This window comes from Suncus etruscus, chromosome 9, assembly GCF_024139225.1.
Source record: "Suncus etruscus isolate mSunEtr1 chromosome 9, mSunEtr1.pri.cur, whole genome shotgun sequence".
Lineage (NCBI taxonomy): Eukaryota > Metazoa > Chordata > Mammalia > Eulipotyphla > Soricidae > Suncus > Suncus etruscus.
In genome coordinates, this window is record NC_064856.1 from 35,576,305 (window position 1) to 35,601,138 (window position 24,834).

The 24,834-nt window shown below is 32.7% G+C and overlaps 1 protein-coding gene across 2 annotated transcripts in view; it reads left to right on the forward strand.

The window, feature by feature from the left end:
- The window catches only part of NOX4 (NADPH oxidase 4), a 161,746-nt gene that overhangs the window by 45,610 nt on the left and 91,302 nt on the right, over positions 1-24,834 (forward strand). For both annotated transcript variants that reach the window (XM_049781331.1, XM_049781332.1), the window contains exons 7-11: positions 274-346; positions 786-866; positions 10,458-10,674; positions 12,878-13,042; positions 13,171-13,233. In XM_049781331.1, the coding sequence (XP_049637288.1) occupies positions 274-346; positions 786-866; positions 10,458-10,674; positions 12,878-13,042; positions 13,171-13,233 (599 nt within the window). The remainder of the gene's footprint in view (positions 1-273; positions 347-785; positions 867-10,457; positions 10,675-12,877; positions 13,043-13,170; positions 13,234-24,834) is intronic.

Here is a 24,834-nt window from a genome sequence, read left to right on the forward strand (position 1 = left end):
CCCCCAAAAATACTGAAACCAAAACAAAAAAGTATTGCTTTTTTCCACCACTATCATGCCTAAGACCTTCCATCAGTATTCTTGTTACTTCCAGGCTTTGCCTTAAGTTCATGAAATTATTTGTATGAGATGGAAAATATGCATGGAAATACACAAAATTTTAATGCTTTTCCTACAGAGTCAAAGCCCAATGGTAAGATTCTAAGGTAATACATTTTGTACATTTTTTTCAGTGCGGTTTAAGTTAAAATATACTTGTGTCTATTTTTATAGTTCCTGGTCTGACAGGAGTCTGTATGGTATTAGTGCTCTTCTTAATGGTTACAGCTTCTACATATGCCATGAGGTAAGTATCAGTCATTATTTTGATGTTTGTGATCAGAATCTTTTTCAGATTATTTGATTTTTTATGTGGAGAGTAGTTCTTGAATAATCAAAAGCTTAGATATTGTAATATCTATGTTAATTCAGTATAACATGAATAATTAAGATGAAGTAGAGACAATTGTAAATATAATTTACCTTGCATGCAGAAGGACGGTGGCTCAAATCCCGGTGTCCCATATGGTCCCCCGAGCCTGCCAGGAGCCATCTGAGCATAGAGCCAGGAGTAACCCCTGAGTGCTGCTGGGTGTGACCCAAAACAAACAAAAAATAAAGCCAAAAACAAACAAACAGAAAAAGAAATATTCAGTTACAAATATGTTTGTAACCATGGTGCTTAAATAAAAAATATATAAAACAATATATAAAGAAAATTAAGTTATTTGGTGTTTTTTTTTCAGAGTTTCTAACTATAACATCTTCTGGTATACTCATAATCTCTTCTTTGTCTTCTACATGCTGCTGATACTGCATGTTTCAGGGTAAGTTAAACATATGAGTTAATAATTAAAATGACATGTTAAGAAATGGAAGATGTGAGTGCCTAGAGTAATGAATAAAAATTATATTAGGGCCGGAGTGATAGCACAGTGGTAGGGCATTTGCCTTGCACATGGCTGACCCAGGACGGACTTCAGTTCAATCCCCCTGTGTCCCATATGGTCCCCTAACCTAGGAGCAATGTCTGAGTGCATAGCCAGAAGTGACCTCTGAGTGTCACCAGTTGTGGCCCCAAAAATAAATAAAATGAATAAAAATTATGTAGAAAATAGTGAAAATTGTAAGTGAATGCAAGAATGGATCACATACTTATAATTTTAGCATATTTTGATGAAAAAAATCTTAAAGCATATGTGGAGACAGTATTTCTCACCAAGTGCTGTAATGTTATTTTACTTTTGGGATGCCACACTGGCAAGGTCAGTCCATACTCCTGTGTTTTTGCTCGTGGGTCACTGCTGGAGGTATTTAGGAGACCATATGTATATATTTCCTCATCTAACAAAATGTTGAAGTTATAGAATCTTTCTTAAGTTATACTCTTATATTCTCAGAGATAGTGAGGTCAGAATTTCCTATGCCTTGCAATTACAGAATTTTTAACAGTTATTATGCTTAAAAATATAGTGACAATAATAGTTTCAGATGAAATCAAAGATGTCCATATAATGACCAAAGAAAAATTGTATGAGAACTATGAGATTCACAAAAGAATAAATGAAACTATTCTAATTATTTATAAAGAATATACCCCAAGTAGCTTGAGAAATATTTGGATCCAAGTAGATTACTTTAAATGTATGGTGAGACTGGTGAAGAGATTAGTGTTGAACCATTATATGCCTGAAACTCAATCATGTTTAACTTTGTAACTTTGTAATTCATAGTAGTATTTCAATTAAAAAAGTATGGTGATTAAAATTATTCATTATAGTAGAAGAAAACTATTTCTGTATGCATATTTCTGTGTAATGTACTTTTGTGGTCTTGTGTTGTCTGGTGACTTAATGTGCCATAACATGCCTAGCATTATGTTCTCTTGGTTTAACAGAAGGATATTTGATAGTAAACATATATTTAACAGATTTAGAGTTATGAGTTTCTTCAGTAGAAGCCTCTTTATTTAGAAATTATTTTTTAAAATATAAGATATTTGAGCACCATGATTACAAACATGATTGTAGTGGGTTTCAGTCATAAACAAAACACTTCCCTTCACCACTTTCCACCACCAGTGCCCACTCAGCCTCCTTCTTAACTCTACCTTTATTTGAGACAGGCATTTTAACTCTCTCATTCATTAAGATTGTCATATTAGTTGTTAGTGTATTTATTTCCCTAACTGTACTCACTACTCTTTGTGGTGAGCTTCATATTGTGTAACTATTTTTGTAGTTTTCTGTTTACCATGAAATTATTAAGTTTTTATTTAAATTATTTTAATGAGATAATATTGGATTACAAGAGTGTAAATTTTATATTCTATGGGTACAATGACTAATTTAGTTTTATAGATTTAAAAAATGTTTTTAAAGCAAATGTATCACATATTGACATAGTTGATCATAATACATTTGATAATTCATTGTCCAGATAATTGAAAGTAAATTTAGTACAAATAAAATGGAAATTATAAAATAAAATGAAAGAGAAGGAAAAAGGGAGGAAAGAAATAAAGAAAAAAGAAAAGGTACAGTAGCAAGTGCAATTGTGAAAATTACTGTATCTCCAGTGAAGTCTTTAATACAATGGCAAGAGATTTAACTTCTTGTTGTTAGCTGTCCATTCTGTTAAATTGGGGTGATCCTTTAAGGATATCAGCATCAAACAAATGAAAGTTTTTAAGAAATTGAAAGTACCATTACTGATGCTATTACTTTAAGATGCATGCACTCAGCTGTCAGGCAGACTGAAGATATGGCGGAAGGGTGTTCACACTTGCTTCAAAAAGCCATGGTGATGATATCAGCACCAAAACCTGTATACCTGTATGGTTAGATCAGTGTCCCTGAAAGAAATCTTAGAAGGTCACAGAGGCAGGGAGATCAGAAGTAAGTGATTCTGGGTGATGGAGGCAGCAAGCATGGCTTTGGAAGGGCAGGAGGTTGGTCCACCCTCTCTTCCTGAGATAGCAAGCTTCCTGCTGCATGGGCCAGTGTAGTCATAATCGTTCATGGCTCAGTTTACATCTAGTTTGAGAAAAGAGTGAGTCTATGGAGATGGCCCAGTTCGAACATGGCGACTGCCTGACTAATTTAGTTTTAAGGTGAAAAGACCATATGGATTGATGTAAATGTATATGCTTTGGGGAATTTCATTTTCCAGACTCTCTGAAAGCACATTTTAAATAGCAAGAATACATGCAACTAGGATATTGAATTCTTTGAATTCTAAAATAAGGTGTTGGTTCATTCACAGTCGTCCTTGCCCAGATGCATTCCAACAATAATAAGCAATGTTGGCTGGTAACTGTTGGCATTCCTCTTTTATCTTAAGCCAAAATGTATATAGAAAAAGAATTTTTGGAGTAATGTTTATGTCTGCTTTTTAAAAAAGTGACTTATACTGCATTATCAGAACAGTAGATCATATGAAGGGAGTATAATTTTATTTTAAGATACATTGCGAAACCCTTTTGTTTAGACTAATTTGCAGTTTTCACTGCTTTCTTTTGCTTATTTCTACCCTTATATCACTGCTATCAGAAAAGATGCTTGATATTATTTTAATTTTCACATATTAAGTTTCTTGGTGATATTAATATATAACCTCTCCTTGAATGTGTTTCATATCAATTTGAGAAAATTATATATTCATTTTTTAGAATGTTCCTATTGTTTGCCTTTATTTGTCTTTAAATTTGTCCTATTATTTGTCTTTCCAAGTACTTCATTTATGCTATTATTTCCTTGTTCATTCTTTTTTATATGTCTAATACTGAAAATGGTATTTTTGAGACCCCATATTATTGTATTGCTATCAATAAATTATTTGAATTCTTTTAATCATTGTTTTACATATTTGGTGCCCCATGCTGGGTGCATATATAATCCTTATAACTTCTAGATGGATTGACCCCTTACAAATATGTAATTTTCATTTTATTCTATTCCTACATTTGTTGGTTTTAAGTGTGTTTTATTAGCTAAGGGAATAGCTGTTCCTCACTTTTTCTCTGCATCATTGACTTGGAACACTTTGTTCCAATGGTACATTTGTCTGAAGTCTGTATATATCTGAGGTGAGACTCATATATGCGTAAGTGTAGGTGAATCCTGCTTATTAGTCATTGTGCAACTCTGTGTCATTTGATTAGTAGAGTTAAGATAGAACATTCATAATGTTTTTTTTCATATTTGCGTCATTAGGGTTAGTGACTTTATTTTTGATTTCTGGTTATTTTTCTTTTTTATTTGTTTCTTTGCTTTGTCTTATCAATGATTTTCCTTTCTTTCTTTTCTTTATTTTTACTTCTAAATGTCTGCACACTATGCTTTTATTTTGTAGCTGTCATGGAATTGCTTTAGAGTTAATATGTTTTAAAAAGTCTTTAGTACTCTGGTATTAGCTTTTCTTCTTTCAATGCTGGTTATAATCTTTCATTTTATTAATTGATGCTCTTTCATTGCTGTTATTTTTGCTTCTTTTACTGTCTTTTTGTTTATCTCCTTGCTTAATAGTCTGTGATGCTCTGTTTCAAACTTTTTTCAAGCCTTTTCTTTATTGTTGTTGGGACTATACCCAGTGATGTTAAGGTCTCATTCTTACACTTAAATCTACAATCACAACTAATGAATTTGGGTAATAATAGGGAATGCTAGTGATTAAACACAGGTTGGCTGAATGCATAGCAATCCTATCCACTGTATTTTCTTTTGAGCCCCAACTTTCCACACGATTGTGGTACAGATCTGTTGGAGGTTAATTCTATTAATTTTTGTTTACCTAAGGAAGTCCTAATTTTTCATTCAGTTTGTATGATAATGTTTCAGGATTAAGTATTCTTTTTTTTCTTTCTTTTTTTTTGCTCTTTGGGCCAAACCTGGTGATGCTCAGGGGTTACTCCTGGCTATGCACTCAGAAATCACTCCTGGCTTGGGGACCATCTGGGACCCTGGGGGATTGAACCGGGGTCCATTCTAGGATAGCACATGCAAGGAAAATGCCTTACCACTTGTGACACTGCTCAGACCCCAGGATTAAGTATTCTTTACTGGAATTTTTAATCTTTTATTTATATGAATATTTCATTCCACTTTTCTTATTTATAGGACTACTCCTGGAGAAACCTGTTCTATTTTTGTGTTACATTTTTTCGCTAGTAGCTATAGATGGATAGAAAGATAGATTAGATAGATAGATAGATAGATAGATAGATAGATAGATAGATAGATAGATAGATAGAAGAGTGGATTAATAGGTGGATGGATGGATGAATGGATAAATGTAACCATTGACTTGGTGTAGGTCTTTTGGTTAATATATACATGTTCCTAATTAGTTATAGTTAATATATTTGTTTAACATATTTTTTATTTAAAATATTTAGTGTTTGGGATGTGTGTGTGTGTGTGTGTGTGTGTGTGTGTGTGTGTGTGTGTGTGTGTGTGTGGTGGAGCATAGCTTGAAGTGTTTAGACTTTGCTACTGGTTATGTGCTCTAGATTACTCCTAGTGATCTTCAGAGGACCATCTGTGATGAACCACAGTGTCAACCACATGAAAGGCAAGAACATTATATCCTATAATATCCTTTCAATTTTTTTAAAATAGCATTGTACTTTGATCTGATCTCTGTTCTCTTTTTTTGGTGTTATCTGGCATTCTAGATATTCTGATTTATTTTTCTAATGAGGTCTGATATTTCCAAAAACTTATTTTTTATTTTTCCTTAATCTTTCACTTGATTCTATGCTGTGATTGTATACTCAATTTTCTGACATTCTTTCTCCTGAAAAAATTGAGGAAACTTGCTATTTTTCTACATTAGACTAAATTTCATTCAGTGTGCTCTTTCTTTTTATATATTTTAAAACCTCGTCACTTTAGTGAATAAATCCTTGTTCTTTGGTATGTCTCTTTCTTTTATATCCTATATTTGATTCTTGTGTTTATTTCACATTTTCTAATTTTTATAAACTTTGTTCAGAAAACTCTTCTACATTCTTTGTCTATTACATATATTCTATGTTTTTTAATTTTCTCTTGGAGGTTTGTCATTTATTTTGAGGATTCAACTGAATTTTATAACAATTAAATAATTTTTTTTTCTGCTTAGGCATGTGTGTTAGTTTCTCTAATTTTCCTGCTGTGTCCTCTGTGGAGTTAGTAGTCAAATATTTTGTTGATATGGCTCGGTTCATAAAGGGTAGAGTTAAAGTGAAGATATTTAAAGCTAGAAGACACACAAGGTTATGACTGAATGAAGTTTTTCTTTCTTTGTTTGATTTCGTGTAGCAGAGAGCTTTGTTAGTCAGTATCTATTTTGCCTTAAATATCTTCAGGGTGCATAAGAGGTTTATATTCCCCCTTGTTAGAAGGAAATGTTAACTTGGTTTGGGTGAAATATACTTTTATCATAGTACTAGAAAACAGACTTGGAAAGCATCAAAAATGTCCCCACACAGAACTGGAGATAGAAGAGCAGATAGGAGATAGGAGAGCAGATAGGAGAAAGGAGAGCAGATAGTAGAGCACTTGCAATCTCATGCAGCACATCAGGTTTGATCCTGGTATTTATACACCAACAGGGATAATTCTTGAGAGCAAAGCCAGCAAAACTGGAGCCTCCTTGGGTGTGCCTCAAAACAAAAAAATGGACCCACAACTACCTTTCAAGTAGTTATTTCAGCCACACAGAGAAGAGTCCGTACAAATTCTAAGTTCCACAATTTTTTTCTTTATTTTAGAACAGCAAATTCCTAGTAGCATAAGATATCAAGAAAACATTCATTAGAGAAAAGTATATGTACATTTTATGATTTAAATGCTTGTTTATTCTCTCAGAGCTACTGTCATGACATTAATTATGATTAGGCAGATGTTTAATTTAATGAAATTTATTTAATGTATTTTAAAAATATAATATATGTTGTTTAAATTAACTCCCAATGTATTACATTAAATTGATATAGATTATTGGATAATTGTGTGACCCCAAAACAAACAAACAACAAAGAAAAGTGTTATAATTTTAAACTTTATATTTTTCAAGTGTAAACATTTCATTTGCAAGAATCCTGGTAGAACAAATATTGGAGGATCAAAATGCTCTGGTCCCCTACATGTATTTTGTATGAATTTTTTAATGTCAAAGCTCATAATTATTATAAACAATTTACTATGACTATATCACTGTTAATATTCATTATACTTTACTAATATATATTAAATTCATATTCAATATTTACATATTAATTAAATATTTCCAGTATCCCTGGTAAATATATTCTTGTTGTAGTTATTATTACTATTAATTAAAATGATATTATGGCACTGAAAGATGAAGTAACTTACTTAAAATCATTTCTAATAAGTAAAAAAATTTGAATTTAAGTAGCAGGTTTTGAATCCCTTTTTTTGGGTATTAAAATTAAATTTTGGGGGTCAAAGCAGTTGCACAGCAATAGGGCGTTTGCCTTTCATGGTGCTGATCCAGGGGGGACCTCAATTTTATCCCTGGCAACCCATATGGTCCCCATATTCTGACACATAGTGAGGAGTAACCCCTGAGCATCACCAGGACTGGCCCAAAAACCAAAAAAAAAATCGTAATTGAACTTTGGAACAGCTTTCTTCATTCATTTAGTCTCAGAAGCTAAGCTAAATATGTTATCTGCCATTCGCAAAGTGGCTGTTTCATCTCGCTTCAAATATTGCAAGAAATAACTTAGACCCCAATTATCTCATTCCCTTATTTTTATGATTTATATTATCTTAAATTTTATTTCTGTTATTTGTTTCTTGATTTTTATGAGGTAATATATTTTATGATTAACTGAACTTATTTCATATCAACAAAACTCAAATATTCATTTTTACTCACTAAATGGATTTTTAAATGAATTAATTTTCCTTTCTAAAAGATCAATATAGCATTACATTGCTAGATAACATAATTCATCTTTTTCTTATCTATAAAATAGGACTAATAAAATAATTTTTATATAAGGTTGTCTTAGTTTAAATAACCATATACAGCAATGTGGACATAATCTACACATAATAAATGTTAAAAGATAAATTTATTCTTTAATCACACTAATAAATGAGGCAGAAACTCCATTTTTAATGGTTGAAGACTTTATTTTGTTGTTGAATTCATGACCATTCTGAAGACCCCATATTTTTCTACTAATAAAGTAATCGCATGGCCCTATAATGATTCTACTTAGCAAATTAAAAAATATTCCTGAAAAAGTCATTAATTTGTAATATTCTTAGGTCTCAAAATATCAATTTATTTTGCCAGCAATGGTCTATCTTGGGGTCTAAACAACAAGCTTAATCCTAGGTATTTTTTTATTTAAATTTTTGTCTCTCAGATTGAATCCAAGATATCATACATGCATGTGCCCTACTACTGAATTATATACCCAACTTTTCTTTTTTAATATATCTTTTTAGTAGGGTTCTTTTGTGTGTTCTATGTAAACAGTTTTTAAATTCATAAAATGTTTGAGGGAAAAAGCCTGCACTGCTTACTTTTGTTAGCCATGTATGTAATAGATGGTTCTTTATATCTTTATTTATGAAATTCATCACACAGAGAAATCACAACAATTTTAAATTCATGGTAAAAGGGACACTGTCAGGTAATGCAATTATGAATGTCACAAAAATCTCAGCATAAAGATACCCTATTCTTTAAGAGACGCAGGAGAGGAAATGCATTCTAAGTGATTGTCTTTCAGTTTTATGATAGTAGGCATTTCCACTGGCTCTAACTGAAGGTTGTTATATGAACAGTGACTTTATACTATTTTTATTTACGCAGAAGAAATTATAATATAATCATAAGAAAAATGAGGGATTCTTCTCAGATAAATGGAAATGAGAAGCAATAGTATAATGATTTCTTGTGTCATACCAACTGGAATTCTCTCCCTATATTTTATTATATGCCTATACAAGTCTTTTAACAGAGACAACTGTCATCTGGAGTTTCTTGATAGCAAGAGTTCATCATAGAGTTTTCTGGGTCTGCAAAGTGGGTAGGGCACTTGACTTGCACACAGCTAACCTTTCATCCCATATAGTCTTCTGAGCCTGCCAGAGTAATTCCTGAACACATATAGGAGTAAGCCCTGAACAAAGCCTGTTGTTGTAGCTCCAAAACAACAACAAAACAAACAAAAAACAAAAAAGGAAAAGTTCTCTCCATCCTTGTTTCTAAAAACATTTATTCTTTAAGCAAGGGGAATACTATAGGCAGTTTTTGTCACCATTATTGAATCAAAGGCATTGCAGGCTGCATAGAAATTTTCCTGAATAAAGTGATCAAGGTCAGAGATTATATACATATGTATAATGCATACTTTAAAGACATATATAGTACACTCAAACTTTTGAAATTTATAAGATTTTATTTGTAGCAATGTTTTTTTTGTTATCTATGTCTGCCATGTAATGCCTTCTCCCACAAGATTTATATCAAACTCTTGTGAAAGACAGAACTCAATTGAATGGTTTATGTTAAAATGTCACAATATATTTATTAATCAAAACAATATTTGAGAATTTTAGGTTTTCCTGTGGCTTGAGAGATAGCACAATGGTAGGGTGTTTGCCTTGCATGCAGCAGATCTAGGACGGACGGTGATTCAAATCCCATATGATCCCCCAAGCCTGCCAGAAATGATTTCTGAGCATAGAACCAGGAGTAACACCTGAGCGCTCTTGGGTGTCATCCCTCCCCCCCCCCCAAAAAAAAAATCAGTGTCTTGTCTTAAGTGAACTTTTAGGAGAATAAATTGAAAGTTAATTGGTTTAGGGCCTTAATTGTATGCGCTGATTGTTTCAGACTATAGGTGATGTGTTTTCAGCTTTCGTTATATTTGTTCTTCATTTCTGTCAACCAGTAAATTTCATTTCCTAGAATTAGCCAAATCAACTATAATTATTGTACTTTTCCATTTGTACTTAAAATTTTGTACTATTACTCATCCTTAAGTGTTAGTTAGTAGTTAGTTGAATGGAAAATGTTTGATTGTTATATAGAACTGAGGTAACAACTATTGAAAACCATTCCTGCATTTTCTACAATTACTCAATCTTACAGTATTAGTTGAATGGAAAGTGTTTGTTATATAGAATTGACGTAACAACTATTGAAAGCAGTTACTACATATGTTCTTCCTTATTATGCATTTTTAACATTTATTTTTGGATGTGGATGCTATTTTGGTTTGGATTTATAGAAAGAAATTGGTTGAAAAGTATATGATGTTGCAATTCTAAATGAACAGCACTGTTTGGGTAAGTGTTATGTAAAATTGAAAAAGTAAAACAAGTTATTGTCTTATACTGTGTCACTGATTTCAATTTATTTTTTTATCTTTAATTTAATTTTAGAGGGCTATTGAAATATCAAACTAATTTAGATACCCACTCACCTGGCTGCATCTATCTCAATGGAACTCTTTACCAGAATATTCACTCACTAGATAATATCTCAAAATACATAAATGAACATTTCCCTCAAGGATATTCAAAATCAGACGACCCAACCAACAAAGCATTTAAGAAGATTTGTATGGAGAAACCTATATTTCGAGCTAACTTTCCACAGGTCAGATTTTTTTTTCTATCTTTCAGGATCTCCCCAAACTCCATATTACTCAAATAATTGATCAGTATTATTTGTAAGCATATTTGAAAGTATGTGAGCAACTATTATCGAACAAACTAGGTTGTTTATGTTAGCAATTACAATATAACAAACTACTTAGTTGTTTGTTTTTGTATCAAGTTATTATCTATTGCTCTATCACATTTTACAATTCAAGGAGAATGTCCTATAATATCACAGAATATAGAAAATTCCCAAGTGACAGTTGATTATATACAGTAGCACTGATTCTGGCCAGATAGAGGTAATAGTTTTTCTCATCCACTGAGAAAGAATAGACTAAATAATAAAAACTGTAGTTAAATAACATATTATTAGCAATAATTATTACAGAATGAGGTTCAATATCATGAATAATATAAATTACAAAATCAATTGAAATATTTGCTTTTAGATATTTTATTAAAATATACAAAGTGCATACTTTCTTTACATATTCATAACATCTCTTTGAAGCAAAATTTAGAGAGTTTTTGGACCTAAAATGTTTGGGTTACATACGTCTCTGTTATTGGGAGTCTCTCTCAGTGATACACAGGTGACCATTAGACTTGAACCTGTTTCCTATATGCAAAACATGCACTGTCTCTTTTGAGTTATTATCTATCCTGGAACAATTATTATTCTAAGTGTTTTGATGAGAAAATTGTGGCTCAAAGCATAAAATACCTTGGTAAAATCTACAATCTAATACTTGGTAGAAGTAAAGTGTAAGTCAGTAATTAAAAATGCTTGATTTTAGAATTTTTTTTCCAAAATAGCTAGGGTGCTGCTTATGTGAGAATTATACCCAAAATTGAGTTTATGTTTGTTTATAAGCAGTGGAGGTACATAATAATGACATTGTGTATATGTTTTATAAAAAGAAATGAACTGAAACAGGATTAAATCTGTAGATGAATTTGGAGTGCATGTGTTAGACTTATAAATGACTTATTTATAATTGCCCACACTTTCATTAGAATATTTTAGAAAATTTTTTTGCTTCACTTCATGCTGTTTGTTAGACAGCAGTATTGTGACTCCTATTTTACTTAAATGCAACCAGATGTTCAAAGAAGTAAATGCCTATCCACAAAGTTGCAAGTTCACTAATTGACCTTGCTTCTATCTATGATGAAAACTATAGTGTCTAGAGAAATATGAATAAGTGATAGTACCTGCCTACATGGAAAGATAAAGATCTTAAATACCTTATGTAGATAAGGTATTAAAACATAATCAGCAAAATGAGTTTAGGTTTGGAGACACCAAGTGATAAGGGCAAAATTGTGTAAATTGTAGATCAAGTTTGGATCTCACTTAAAAGAATATGATGATAGCCTGAGATCAAACAATATACTCATAAAGTACGTGTATGAGACTGTCATTTTTCCAAATTCTAAATAATTTTTCTGTTTTATTATGAGCTGTAGAAAATAATTTATTAAGATTAGGCCTAATATGCCCTCTATTTAAAGATGTGTTACATATACACATTTTATATTTTATAGACATTACATTGTTTATACATTGTGTGTACATTAAGCACATTTAAATGACTTTTTTTATTGACATGGGAACTGCTCTCTTATGTGTTTAGGGCTCATTAGTGCCATACCTGACAACTGTTGCAGAGAACCATGCATGTATCGGATCCAGTTCCCATGCAGGGAACCATGCAGTTCTGGCACATGTGTCATGCGTGTGCTCTGTAATTGACTCACATACTTGATCTGCAGTGTTTTGTTTGTTTTTAAAACAAACATTATATTAGTGGATTTCCCCTCTAAAATTTCATTGTTTTATTTGAGCTTTTAAATTTGCTTTCTTCTCTCTATAGAGAAATATATGTACTGTATATATATTCTATATTTACATAAAGATATTAAAACAAGGGTTTGGAGCAGTAGTGCGAGAGGTAAGGCGGCCACCTTGCAAGAGCTAGCCTCGGATAGACCACTGTTTTATCCCCCCGTCGTCCCATATGGTCCCCCAAGCCAGGGACAATTTCTGAACACTTAGTCAGGAGTAACCCCTGAGCATCAATGGGTGTGCCCTCCAAAAAAGATATTAAAACAATATGTACTTATTAATGGTAAATACAGCATGCAGTGTATTGAGGGAAGAACTTGACATAACCATTATCAAATTTCTCCAGTAGACTTGGATTTGGATATCTGGACCTTTGTGCCTGTATTTTGCTGAAAGACTTTACAGGTGTATTCGTAGCAGTAAGCCAGTTACCATCCTTTCGGTCATAAGTCATCCATCAGATGTCATGGAAGTCCGAATGATCAAAGAAAATTTTAAAGCAAGACCTGGCCAGGTAAGTCAATTTTCAACAATAAGTGGCATTTAAAATTTATTTATAAATTTGTTTATATTTTTAAAACTCATAATTGTAATGTTTGAACTTCTTTCTTTGTCAATTAAACATTGTTCATTACCTTTTAGTATATTATTCTACACTGTCCCAGTGTGTCTGCAGTAGAAAATCATCCGTTCACTCTCACAATGGTAAGCAACTGTTCTATTGTTTTACAGTGAAATGCTTCTTTTTATTTCTTTTGTATGCTTCAACTTATTCGAAAATTATTCAAATTTGTAAAACGATCCTTCATGTTTAATTTAAGACATTTCATAAATAAATACATATATCTGTCTATAAAATTTGTGAATATTAGGCTTTACTTTTGAAATTAACTGTACATTAATGGTAACTGTAAATTAATTGTGAATTTAAAACAGGTGTGTCAGTTAAAAGGTAGAATATTTCCTGGATATTTTCACATTTTTTTTGATTAAATATAAAACACATAAAGAGTATTATCATTATCATAGTGATAATATTCACTATGATTTTACTTTTAGAAATTTAGAAAAACAGAATTAAAATGAAAAAAGTAACTTACGTTGATATGGAATCATAAAATGATTAGGAAAGAAAATGTCCTGTGTAATTTGATCTGAATATAACAGATGGGAAAGAAAAAGAAAACAAAAAAAGGATTTGGTGTAGTACTAAGTATATAATTGCATCACCACTTATTTTTAGCTCAACAGTACACTTTCACATTACTTTTTCATTGTAAAGGGAGTGTTAGTTTATTATATAAGTGTAAATAATTTGTGAATACATAAAAGAGACATTTTTATTCATTATTTTCTTTTTAATTTTTTCTCCAAATTTTGACAATTTTTCCAGTTATTTTTCTGTAAACATTGGTCTCTACAAATGTTGGTATTTGATGAATATTTATTTTATACTTTGGTTGTTCCAACCAATAGTATATCATGGTAAGTTTTTCTTTATATTATATTTCTATTACCTCATTTTTAATGTAGACTTAATATTTCACAGTATGAAAGTATTGTGATTAATTTAATAATTGTTAGTGAAGATTAAGATTTTATTTTCTAATCAAGGAAACCAAACACAGCATCCAGATGAATTAATAAATGCCTAAGATAAAAACATAAAATTGACCAAATTATGTGAGCTGGTGTGTAAAAATAACTCCTGTTAAAGTATTGAGATGCAGCATTGAATTTATATATAACCAGTTTTAGTTTCTATGTATTGACCAAGTTGGAGCTGAAACCTTCGCCAAATTACTTTATCTTTTTGTGTATTTATTTCCCAATATAATGGTGAAATTAAAAGCATATCTATAGGGGCCGGCGAGGTGGCGCTAGAGGTAAGGAGTCTGCCTTGCAAGTGCTAACCAAGGAAGGACAGAAGTTTGATCTCCCAGTGTCCCATATGGTTCCCCCAAGCCAGGGGCAATTTCTGAGCACTTAGCCAGGAGTACCCCTGAGCATCAAATGGGTGTGCCCCCAAAATAGCATATCTATATACATTTATATATATACTTGTTTATAGTTTGAATAGTATAAACTTATCAACTCAATAGTTTATAATAGTTCATAATAGTATGCATATACATTCTTCTGATTACAATATTTGTTATTTTCCATGTAAGTTCATCACTTGAGATCATGTATTTGTGATGACAGTTAGACAAGAAAAATCTTAGTTTGGAGCCGAAGTGATAGCACAGCAATAGGTTGTTTGCCTTGCTTGCAGCTGACCTGGGATGGACCCGGGTTGGATCCCTGGATTCTATATGATCCCCTGAGCCTGCCAGGAGTGATTCCTGAGTGCAGAGCCAGGAGTAACCTCTGAGCGCCACCAGATATGGCCTAAAAACAAAAACAAAAACAAAAAACACCCAGAAATAAATAAATAAAAGGGAAAGAAAGAAAAAAGAAAAATCTGTATTTTAGATAAAAACACAAAAATTAAACATCAAAGACAAAGCTGTGGCGTGGAGTGGTAAGCCTTGCCAGTGCTAGCTTAGGACAGACCTCGGTTCTATCTTCTGGCGACCCATGTGGTTCCTTAAGCCAAGAGCGATTTCTGAGTGCATAACCAGGAGTAATCCCTGAGCATCACTGGGTGTGGGCCAAACACTCCCCTAAAAAATTAAACATCAGATTATTAGGTAAACATTATTAGTTTTGTAATAGTATTTCAAAAATTTTTCTTTCATTTGTTACATTTACTTTTTTCTTATTTTCTTGCTGTTTATATATAGAAAATTTATTCAGATTAATGCAGTATAGTTTTACCCCCAGCATAATGATTAATAGCAATTCATTTTACCAAGAAGATGACAGTTGGCTTTTATGAAGGCAAAATTAATTTACAGTTGCTTCTCCAACATTGATGATAGATGGGTGCAGTCTAGATTCATTTTTATCTGTTGCTATGTGGAATATGACTACAGTGGAAGAGTTTTTCTCCCTCTTTTTTTTTTTTGTCTGGAAGTGTGCAAATTTTGTTGCCTTCATGATATACAGAACTTGGTGTCCTTAGGAAACAGTTATCTTCAGGAGCTAACACAGTTCTGTTCTGGAGACATGCAGTAATAGCTTTTACTACTAGCTGTGGATGAATAGGGGTTGCATACACTATATGATATTCTATAGAACTGTTCATGTTAGAGAACAGGGTGGAATAGGTTAGGGGCCTAGGGAATCAAGGAGAAAGAAAAAAACTCATATGAAGACCAGTACCTTTTAAATAATTATATATATATGTGTGTGGGTATATATGTATATAGATACATATATAACAAAGAAGTATATATATATTATACATGTATACATGTTTCTTTGATATACTGTCAATTGCTGACAATCCTACAATTTCTAGGTAAGATTATTTTATTTACAAGATACTTTTGATTTTTAACAAACATTTTGGATCTGCCTGTCCTAAATGTTTCTGAAGAACATCTAAAATTTGCTGCCTAAAAAAGCACATAGTTGTTCAGGGTCAGAGGTAAAATAGAAACACAGATATTCCTGGTTAAGAATTTTATTTTTAATTATTTTGGATTGTCACTAGGATCTTGCTCACTGTAATAATAAGTTTGAGTACTGTAGAACTTAAAAGTAAATTATATCCTCCTGCTATAAAATTTCCCTACTTGGACTGAAAATTTTGTAGAGCAGGTAAGGAACTTGATTTGAATATGATTGACTTGGGTTAGTTACCAAGTGTTGTGCTCTGAGCCCCAGAAGTTGTGATCTGTAAACATAGAGGCAGGTATAATATCTGATCTCAGACAGTTGTGGCCCTAATCCCACACAAAAAAAAAATAATCCCATTATGCCCATTGTGCCTTTGTGATATATTATATTATAAAATAAAAGTTATAACAATAAGGAAAAATTGTAAAACATATGACATTAGTAAATCCACTAGTTTAAATTTGATACTATTTTAATATTTTTTTATGTTTTATGTATTGGGTGCTGTTGAGGATGTAAGTGTTCCTATATTATAGGGATACAAAAATACACATCACAACCACAAACAAGTGACTGTATTCATTGGACCACCTTCAGCTTTTCTACACACTTCACTAGCACTCTGTTAACCCCAACTCATTGATTAGATTTTGAGATTTTTTTGTTTGTTTGTTTTTTTTGGGCCACACCCGGTAACGCTCAGGGGTTACTCCTGGCTATGCGCTCAGAAGCTGCTCCTGGCTTGGGGGACCATATGGGACACCGGGGGATCGAACCGCTGTCCGTCCAAGGCTAGCGCAGGCAAGGCAGGCACCTTACCTTTAGCGCCACCACCCGGCCCCTGATTTTGAGATTTTGTTAAAATTGAAAATTATTTGTTATTTGCTTTGGTAAATGGTAAGATCAATTAATTTCTATTTTTTCTTTCTTCTTTTAACTTATTTTACTAAACATGACTACAGTTCTATCGAAGTTGTTTCAAAAAATAAACTTTTTTTTCTTGTGTAGCATGCAGTTGTATATTCACATCAATCATTTTTGTTGGTCATTTGTCATGTTTACAGATAATTTGTATTATATTTATTTTGTATTATGAATAGTGCTGCAGAGTGCACAATATTTTTTGTGTGTAAATTACATTTTGGGTCTTAGTGTTTTTGTGTCTGGATAGACACCAAGAAGTGGAATTCTGGGTCACATGATAGATAACTTTTTAAATGTTTGAAACTACTTTCCCTAGAGGCCCAATCAATTTGTATTCTTTTCAAGATTATGTTAAGGTTCTGTTTTTTTCACATCCTCACTTATTTTTATGGCATTATACATGAATTATATTATAGTTTGGGTCACAATAGGATATTAATATATATTGTTTTTGTAAGTAAAAGCACTGAAATATACCCAAGACCCTTTTTCACTGTCACCACAATATTATTACCTCTGGCCTAATTCTTCTTTGCCTACCGCCCCCTCCCTCCCCATTTTCTCCATTCTGCTTGATTACAACTAAATTGCAGTAATTCATTCTTACCGGTATGATGTGCTGACTCATTATTATATGGTTTTCCTTTCTTTGGTAATCAATGATGCTGGTTTTCTTGTGTATAACACTTCCAAATTAGTGAATCTGGAACCCTGTCTCACACATGCACAAAGGTTATTTTAAAATACATTTATGAGTTAAATATTGATTTTATGCTTTTTTTTTTTTTTGGTTTTTGGGGCCACACCTGTTTGATGCTCAGGGGTTACTCCAGGCTAAGCGCTCAGAAATTTCCCCTGGTTGGGGGACCATATGGGACGCTGGGGGATAGAACCTCAGTCCTGATCCTTGGCTAGCGCTTGCAAGGCAGACACCTTACCTCTAGCACCACCTCGCCGGCCCCAGTTTTTATGCATTTTTATTTGTAGTTTTGTTTTTGTTTTGGGACCACACTTGACAGTGTTCAGTTGTTACTCCTGGGTCTGCCCTCAAAAATCTCTCCTGGATGACTATATGGGATGCTGGGTTAAATATGCTACCCACTGTGCTAATGACTCTGGCCTCATAAATATGATATTCTGCTTAGTGGATCAAACTAGTGGTAAGACTAGCATGTTGAAATATCTATTACCATGTTTCCATCCATGCGTTTCTCTAGATATGTGAGAAAAAGCCTTATAAACTTTTCTGACTAACATTTGATAAGTATGTGTTGATTAGAGTTAGTACTTCTTGGTCTGTTATTCCTCTGATCAACAAATAATGTTCATCTCCATCTCTAATTACTTTTTTTAGGTTGTTTGTAGTTTGATCTAATCTAAGTATGGCTCCCCCCCCCAGTGGCTTGTATACTTGTTTCCTATCAATTTATTCTGAACCGTGTCTGTTTCCTTTCTTTGTGTATTAATTTTGTAGCCTGCCACTTAATTATACAAATGTATTGTTTTTTAGAGATCTTTTGCAGAGTCTTTAGGATTTTCCAAATATAGTATCATATCAATCACAAATAGGGATTTATTTCTTTCTTTTATTATCTGGACTTACTTGATAACATTTTCTTGCCTAATTGCTATGACAAGTACTTCCAATATTATATTAATTAGAAGTGGTAAAAGTGGCCATAATTGCTTTCTGCCAGAACTTAGAGGAAAGACATTATTTTTTATTCATTGAGTTTAATATTTGCCATCGGTTTGTGACAAATGGCTTTGACTATACTGAGAAAATTTTCTTAAATTTCCATCTGTGGAGATTCTTTGTCATGAATGGGTGCTGGGTATTGTCAAATGCTTCTCTAATTCAATTTATGATTTTATGATTTTTATATTTTCTTTTATTATATAGTGTATTACGCTGATAGAGTTGCATATGTTAAACCATCCTTACATGCTTGGAATTAATATTACTTGACCATGGTATTCGTTTTTGTTTTTTATTTTTACATGATTTTGGATTCCATTTGCTAGTATTTTGCTTAGGACCAATGATTCTGTATTCATCTATACTATAAGCCTATAATTCTCTTTTGTTTTATTTTTGGAGTCACTTTCTGCTTTTGGTATCAAGGTGATATTAGCTTTGTAGAAACTATTTGGGATTATTTCTGTTTCTTCAGTTTCATAAAAGAGCATGAAAAAAATTGCAGTAAGTACCCTTTAAAGGTTTGAAAGAATTTTTAGTGAATTTGTTTGGGCCTGGACTTTTGTTTTTTTAGTAAGACTTGATTTTTACTAGATTCTTATAGGTCTGTTCAGGTATTCCAACTTTTTTTCAGTCTTGGTTGATTATGGGAGTCCAAGAATTCATCCATTTCTTGTAGAATCTCTTGTTTTGTTGAGAAAAGATTCTTAAAGTAATCTCTGATTATCCTTTTAATATCTGTTGTGTCTGTTGTGACATCCACACTGTAATTTCTAGTATAATTTACTAGGATTTTCTCTCTCTTTGTGAATATTGCTAATGGTTTATCAATTTCTTTTGGTTTATCGATTTTTAAAAATTTTTTTTGAAGAACTGGCTTTTGCTTTAATTGATATTTTGGATTTATATTTTAGGTTTTCAATTATTTCTGCTTTTAAAATTATTTCTTTCTTGGAGCTGGAATGACAACACAGCAGTAGGGCATTTGCCTTGCACTCGGCAGATCCAGGGCAGACCTTGGTTCAATCCCTTATGTCCTATATGGTCCGCCAAGCCTGAGCACACAGCCAGGAGTAACCTCTGAGTGTCACCAGGTGTGGCCCAAAAATTCTGAAAAAAAAAAAAAAAAAAAAGACCCGGAGCAATAGCACAGCGGCGTTTGCATTGCAAGCAGCCGATCCAGGACCAAAGGTGGTTGGTTCGAATCCCGGTGTCCCATATCAAAGGTGGTTGGTTCGATCCCGGTGTCCCATATAGTTCCCCGTGCCTGCCAGGAGCTATTTCTGAGCAGACAGCCAGGAGTAACCCCTGAGCACTGCCGGGTGTGGCCCAAAAATAAAAAAAAAAAAACCTCTGAAAAAAAATTAATTAATTAAAATGATTTCTTTCTTTTGGCCGATTTACAGCTAATTTTGTTAGTAATTTTCAAATTTTTAAGACCTATAGTTAAGTTATTTAATTGGATACTTTCTTCCTGATGAATGTTTTTAAGACTATAACTTACTACTAAACACACTAAACACTTATTTTTCTGTGTCCCACAAATTCTGATTATTCACTTCTTTATTCTCATTTGTTTTTAGGAAACTTTTCATTTGCTTTCTCATCCACTGGTTGTCCAGTAATTAACTGTTGTTTTCTTCCATTCTATTTTATTTAATGATTATATTCTTTCTTATTTTTTGGTTACTATATTTTAATTGAAATTAAAATTAAAATTAAAAATTACAAAGATGTTAATGGTTGAGTTTAGTACATTCACTTTTGAGGAAACTATTGGCAGAAAGAGCTGTTGTGCGATTATACTGGGGAGGGTTGTTGCTATTGCAGTAGGGTGTTTGGTTTGTGTAATTGCTCTTTGAGTACTTGATTTAGGTTATCGCAAATATTGAGAGTTCTTTTTTGTCTGAGAATATTTTTAATTCTCCCTCCCATGTAAATGAGAGTTTTTCTGGGTTGTGGACTCTAGGTTGAAAGTTTCTTTCATTCAGTAGTTTGATATGTCATTTTACTCTTTTCTGGCCTGGATTGTTTCAAATGAAAGATCTGGTTTGATTTTTATGTTTTTTTTTTCATTTATACTTGAGGTTTTTCTTCTCCCTTAATGCTTTAAAGAGTCAATTTTTCTAGCCCTTTTTTCCCCATCTGGAATACAAAATGTTGTAGTGTTGTTCCACTGTGGTCTATTTTGTTTGGCACTTTTTACCTCTTGGACTTGTAGAGAAACTTCTTTCCCAATGGTGCGGAAATCCTTTGCTATTTTGTCCCCCACAATTGTTCTCCCCCTTTCTCATTTTCTTCCCCTTTTGGTACACCGATAATTCAGAGATTATTTCTCTTGTCTTTGTTCATTAAGGACCTTACATTTTCTTCCAGTGTTTTTTTTTCTTCTTTCTTTTTTGACTTATTTATTACTGCTGGCTTGTAATTTGTTTTTAAGTTCATCTATTCGATTCTCCATCTGTGTATTACTATGATTATGGCTTGCTAAAATGTGTTTTGCTAAAATGTTTTCAGTTCCATTTGTATGAATTTTCTCATCTTCTGAAAGAGTTCTTCTTTGAATTGGTTAAATTGTTCATCTGAAGAATCTTAATTTTGCAGGCTGGTGACTCCTGATTTCTATTGCTAAACCATTAAGTATTGGTTGTAGGTCCTCATCTATAAGATTCAGATTTTTGGGTGGACTTGGAAATTTGCCAGGGTTTCTCTCTATATCCCCCACAGTAGGTGTCTTCCTTAGCTTCCCCATTTATCTTTGCATTTAGTGGATTGGAATGCTGGAGTATCAAGGTGTTTAAGGAAATGACCTATTGAATTGTTAATATAAAATGTAGCTCAAGATATATCTTCTTTAGAGGTTGTTTTCTGAAACTAACAAGGTTGTCTATGTTTCATAAAAATATATTATACAATTATTATTATCATTATTATTATTATTGAATATCCCTGTTACCCCCCAGAAAGAGGACTGACTGTCCCCAGGGGACATAAGATCACCAATGGCTCTGAGACTCAGAAGAAGGATGAGTCCAAAGAACAGCCTCTTTTGCTTTTGATGGAAGGGTTTAAGATGTGAGGCTCCCTATTTTCTCCCTGACACAAACCTTTCTGGTCCCAAAGGACAGATGGCACTGAACCCAAAGGGAAGCTGACGGAAGACTGGAAAGAAGATCCTGTTCACGCTTGGTGAAGGGAATTAGTGTGGTCACTAGATTTTGGAAGTATATATTATACTAATTTCAAGTAGGCCTAGATTTTAACCCACGGTTCTAGGACATTTGTGTCTGTCAGTTATTTGCATACAAGTCAAATATTCAATGACTGGGGCTGTTATTGATGAACATTGTAGCAGTACTATTTCAAGTCTATGTGGTAACTCTGTGGCTAACTGGATTTATATTGGTAGGTTTGAAGAAAGCTTTTTTTGTCATGGTAGGGGCATACCTGTCTATCCTCATTGGCTTTCCACAGGCTTTGTGCTGAGCATAATGATGAGTTCATAGAAGTGACTTTAGTATTATAGTCAAGTAGGCAGGATCCATGAAGATAAGTTTGAGTGGGTCTGAGCAGTAACAAATAGTTCTTGTTACTAGTTGAATAGACAAGTGGCTAAAGATTACAACTTCTCTGGAGCACATTTTCTAAATATAAATAGGCTTTGTTTACAAGAGTGTTTGATGACACCTATGAGTTAAGATTAAGATATCATGAAAGGTTTCTAAAAGTTCAAGTTTCCAGTACTTACAGTTATTAGGTGATCATGTAGTCCTGGGTATTGTTGGGAGACTGATGCTAGCCTGGCTTTAAGAAAAAGCTGAGGTATAAATCATAAATGTGTCCTTAATGACTAATAGGAGTATTTGGCTTTCTGTGGGTAGGCATATCTTTAGTAGCCATGTGGTCCCCTTTGCTAACTGGATTTGCATTGGGAGGGCTGCAGGATGTTTTATTATGGGAACAAAGTGGGTGGTGGGGTGGTGACACACCTGGTTATTTTCAGGGCTCTTTTTTCTTTTATCATTCCTAGTGGGGCATTTGGGTTCATATATTGTGATTGAGGTGGAACCAAGCTGCCTGTGAGCAAAGCAGGTACTCCACCTATTGTATTTTCTTTCTGATCCCATGCAGGATATTTTGTATTTATATGGTAGTTTCCCTGTTTGTAGTGAGATATGGATTAGAAAATGCCTAGTCATTTTGTTAGAAATATTCTTGCAATTGTCCCTACTATCTTGTTCCACCTTTTGCTGATAGTAGGTAGAGACCTGCATGGAGTTTTTCCTCAGGGATCTGTTTTTATTATTTAATATTACTGTAAGGGCTAATTCTGCACTTAGTGATCACTCCTGACAGTACAGAGGGAGACATATTGTGCCAGGGACTAAAATTGACAGCTGCATGAAAGGAAATTGCTTTACCTGTGGCACAATCCTCTGGCCTAGATTCTTTTATTCAACAGGCAATCCGTCAGTATTGTGTGGTCAAAGTTGCTTGCCATCAAATATAACCCTTTTATTACTTAATGTTTCTTGTCTCATAGTTCAGTACCCCTTTAATTAAACTAAAAATCTAAAATATAAAGTATAGAAATATTGCACAAAGGGAATTAATTGTTTTTACAATTTAAAACAAAGTGAAGCTAAGTTTTGATTTAGTTAATATAATGATTTGGATTAAAATTACTGAAACTGTTTTAGCTTTTTCTGTACTCATATTGTTTTTATACAGAAGGATGACATACTAAGTTGGCGGATTTGCTCAATAATTTTTCAATGTACTTGAATTTTCTTAATGCTTAATTGATTGACTTGTATTTTTAGATAAGATTAATGGATATTAATTAACATTGTGGGATATTAGACCAAGGGGTTTTGAATCTTATAACATAATATGAACCCTGATTCCTCCATTTAACATGTTTACCTTTGCTGTAATTTTTTAGTGTTGGTAATAATAGTAACTTCTGTGGAGTTACTTTGAATTGGAAAAAAATAATTAAATGTTAAGAATGGTAGTGTACTCATAGTATGTTGGAAATGTTTTTTTTTTATTTATTGATAATTTCAGGACTAAACAGCTGGATTTTATTTATTTTTTGCCTTATTCTATTGAATAAAGCTAGTTTTAGGTAGGTTCATACTGTGCTCAAACCTGCGTTTTATTGTGAACTGATGCAAAATCTGCCTTTAAAATAGAAACAATTGAATCTTGCATGACTTGTATTATTATTTGTTTCTCCAAAGTACACATGTGCTTTATTAACATTTGTATCTTAAAACTTGGATAATTTTAATTAACATATTTTCCCCTGAGTCAGGAATAAGTCTAACTGTTAAATTTATTATTGTATATGCTTTTAAAAAACAAGGCTAAACTTGCCTTTTCAAAATATCTCAACCATTCACTTTGGTAAATCTTTCCAGTTTTCATTGAAAACTATGATGATCATGGAGCTCTGAAAGATTGGCGGCATTTATTGGTGATATTTTTATTTATTTAATTTTATGGGTTTTAAGACACCTGAAATATCTATATCAGCTGTTTTAATCTTGGGTTTTACTCACAGAAATTTAATTCTTCAAATTGTTTTACTCCAGGGTTCAAAATATTCTGCTTGAATGATTATGAAATTCATCTGGGATAGATGATAAATTAGCTATGCAACAATGTGTCTAAATCATAGACAAATCACAAAAGTGGAAACTGCCTCCAGAGGTCATTGATAATTATGAAACATAACAGAACGTTTGAAGTGTCTGGAAATTAAACATCATCTAACAGTTCTAGGTTAGTTTTATTTTTTCCAGGGGAAAGTAAAAGTTCCTCAGTGATTAATGAGAGGCCACTTAACAAATATAAATTTGTGTTGGTCAATGAATTCAAACCATTCAGTTCATAAACACTGCTCTGTTTATTTAACTTGAGACATTTAATTTTTATTTCTGGATGTTTACTCTTGTCAAGTTAACAATGAAAAACTTGAAATCTCTTGCTTGGCTCCTAGAAATGACCACATTTAGTTATTCAATTCCTTTCCTCTTACTATTTCTTAAAAACATCAATATTTTACGAGAAAACTCTCATGGACATATCTCAGATCTCCTTGTGCCGGTTTATTATTTACATTGGGTCTGCTGGTCACTTACTAGGAATATAATATTTTTAATTACATT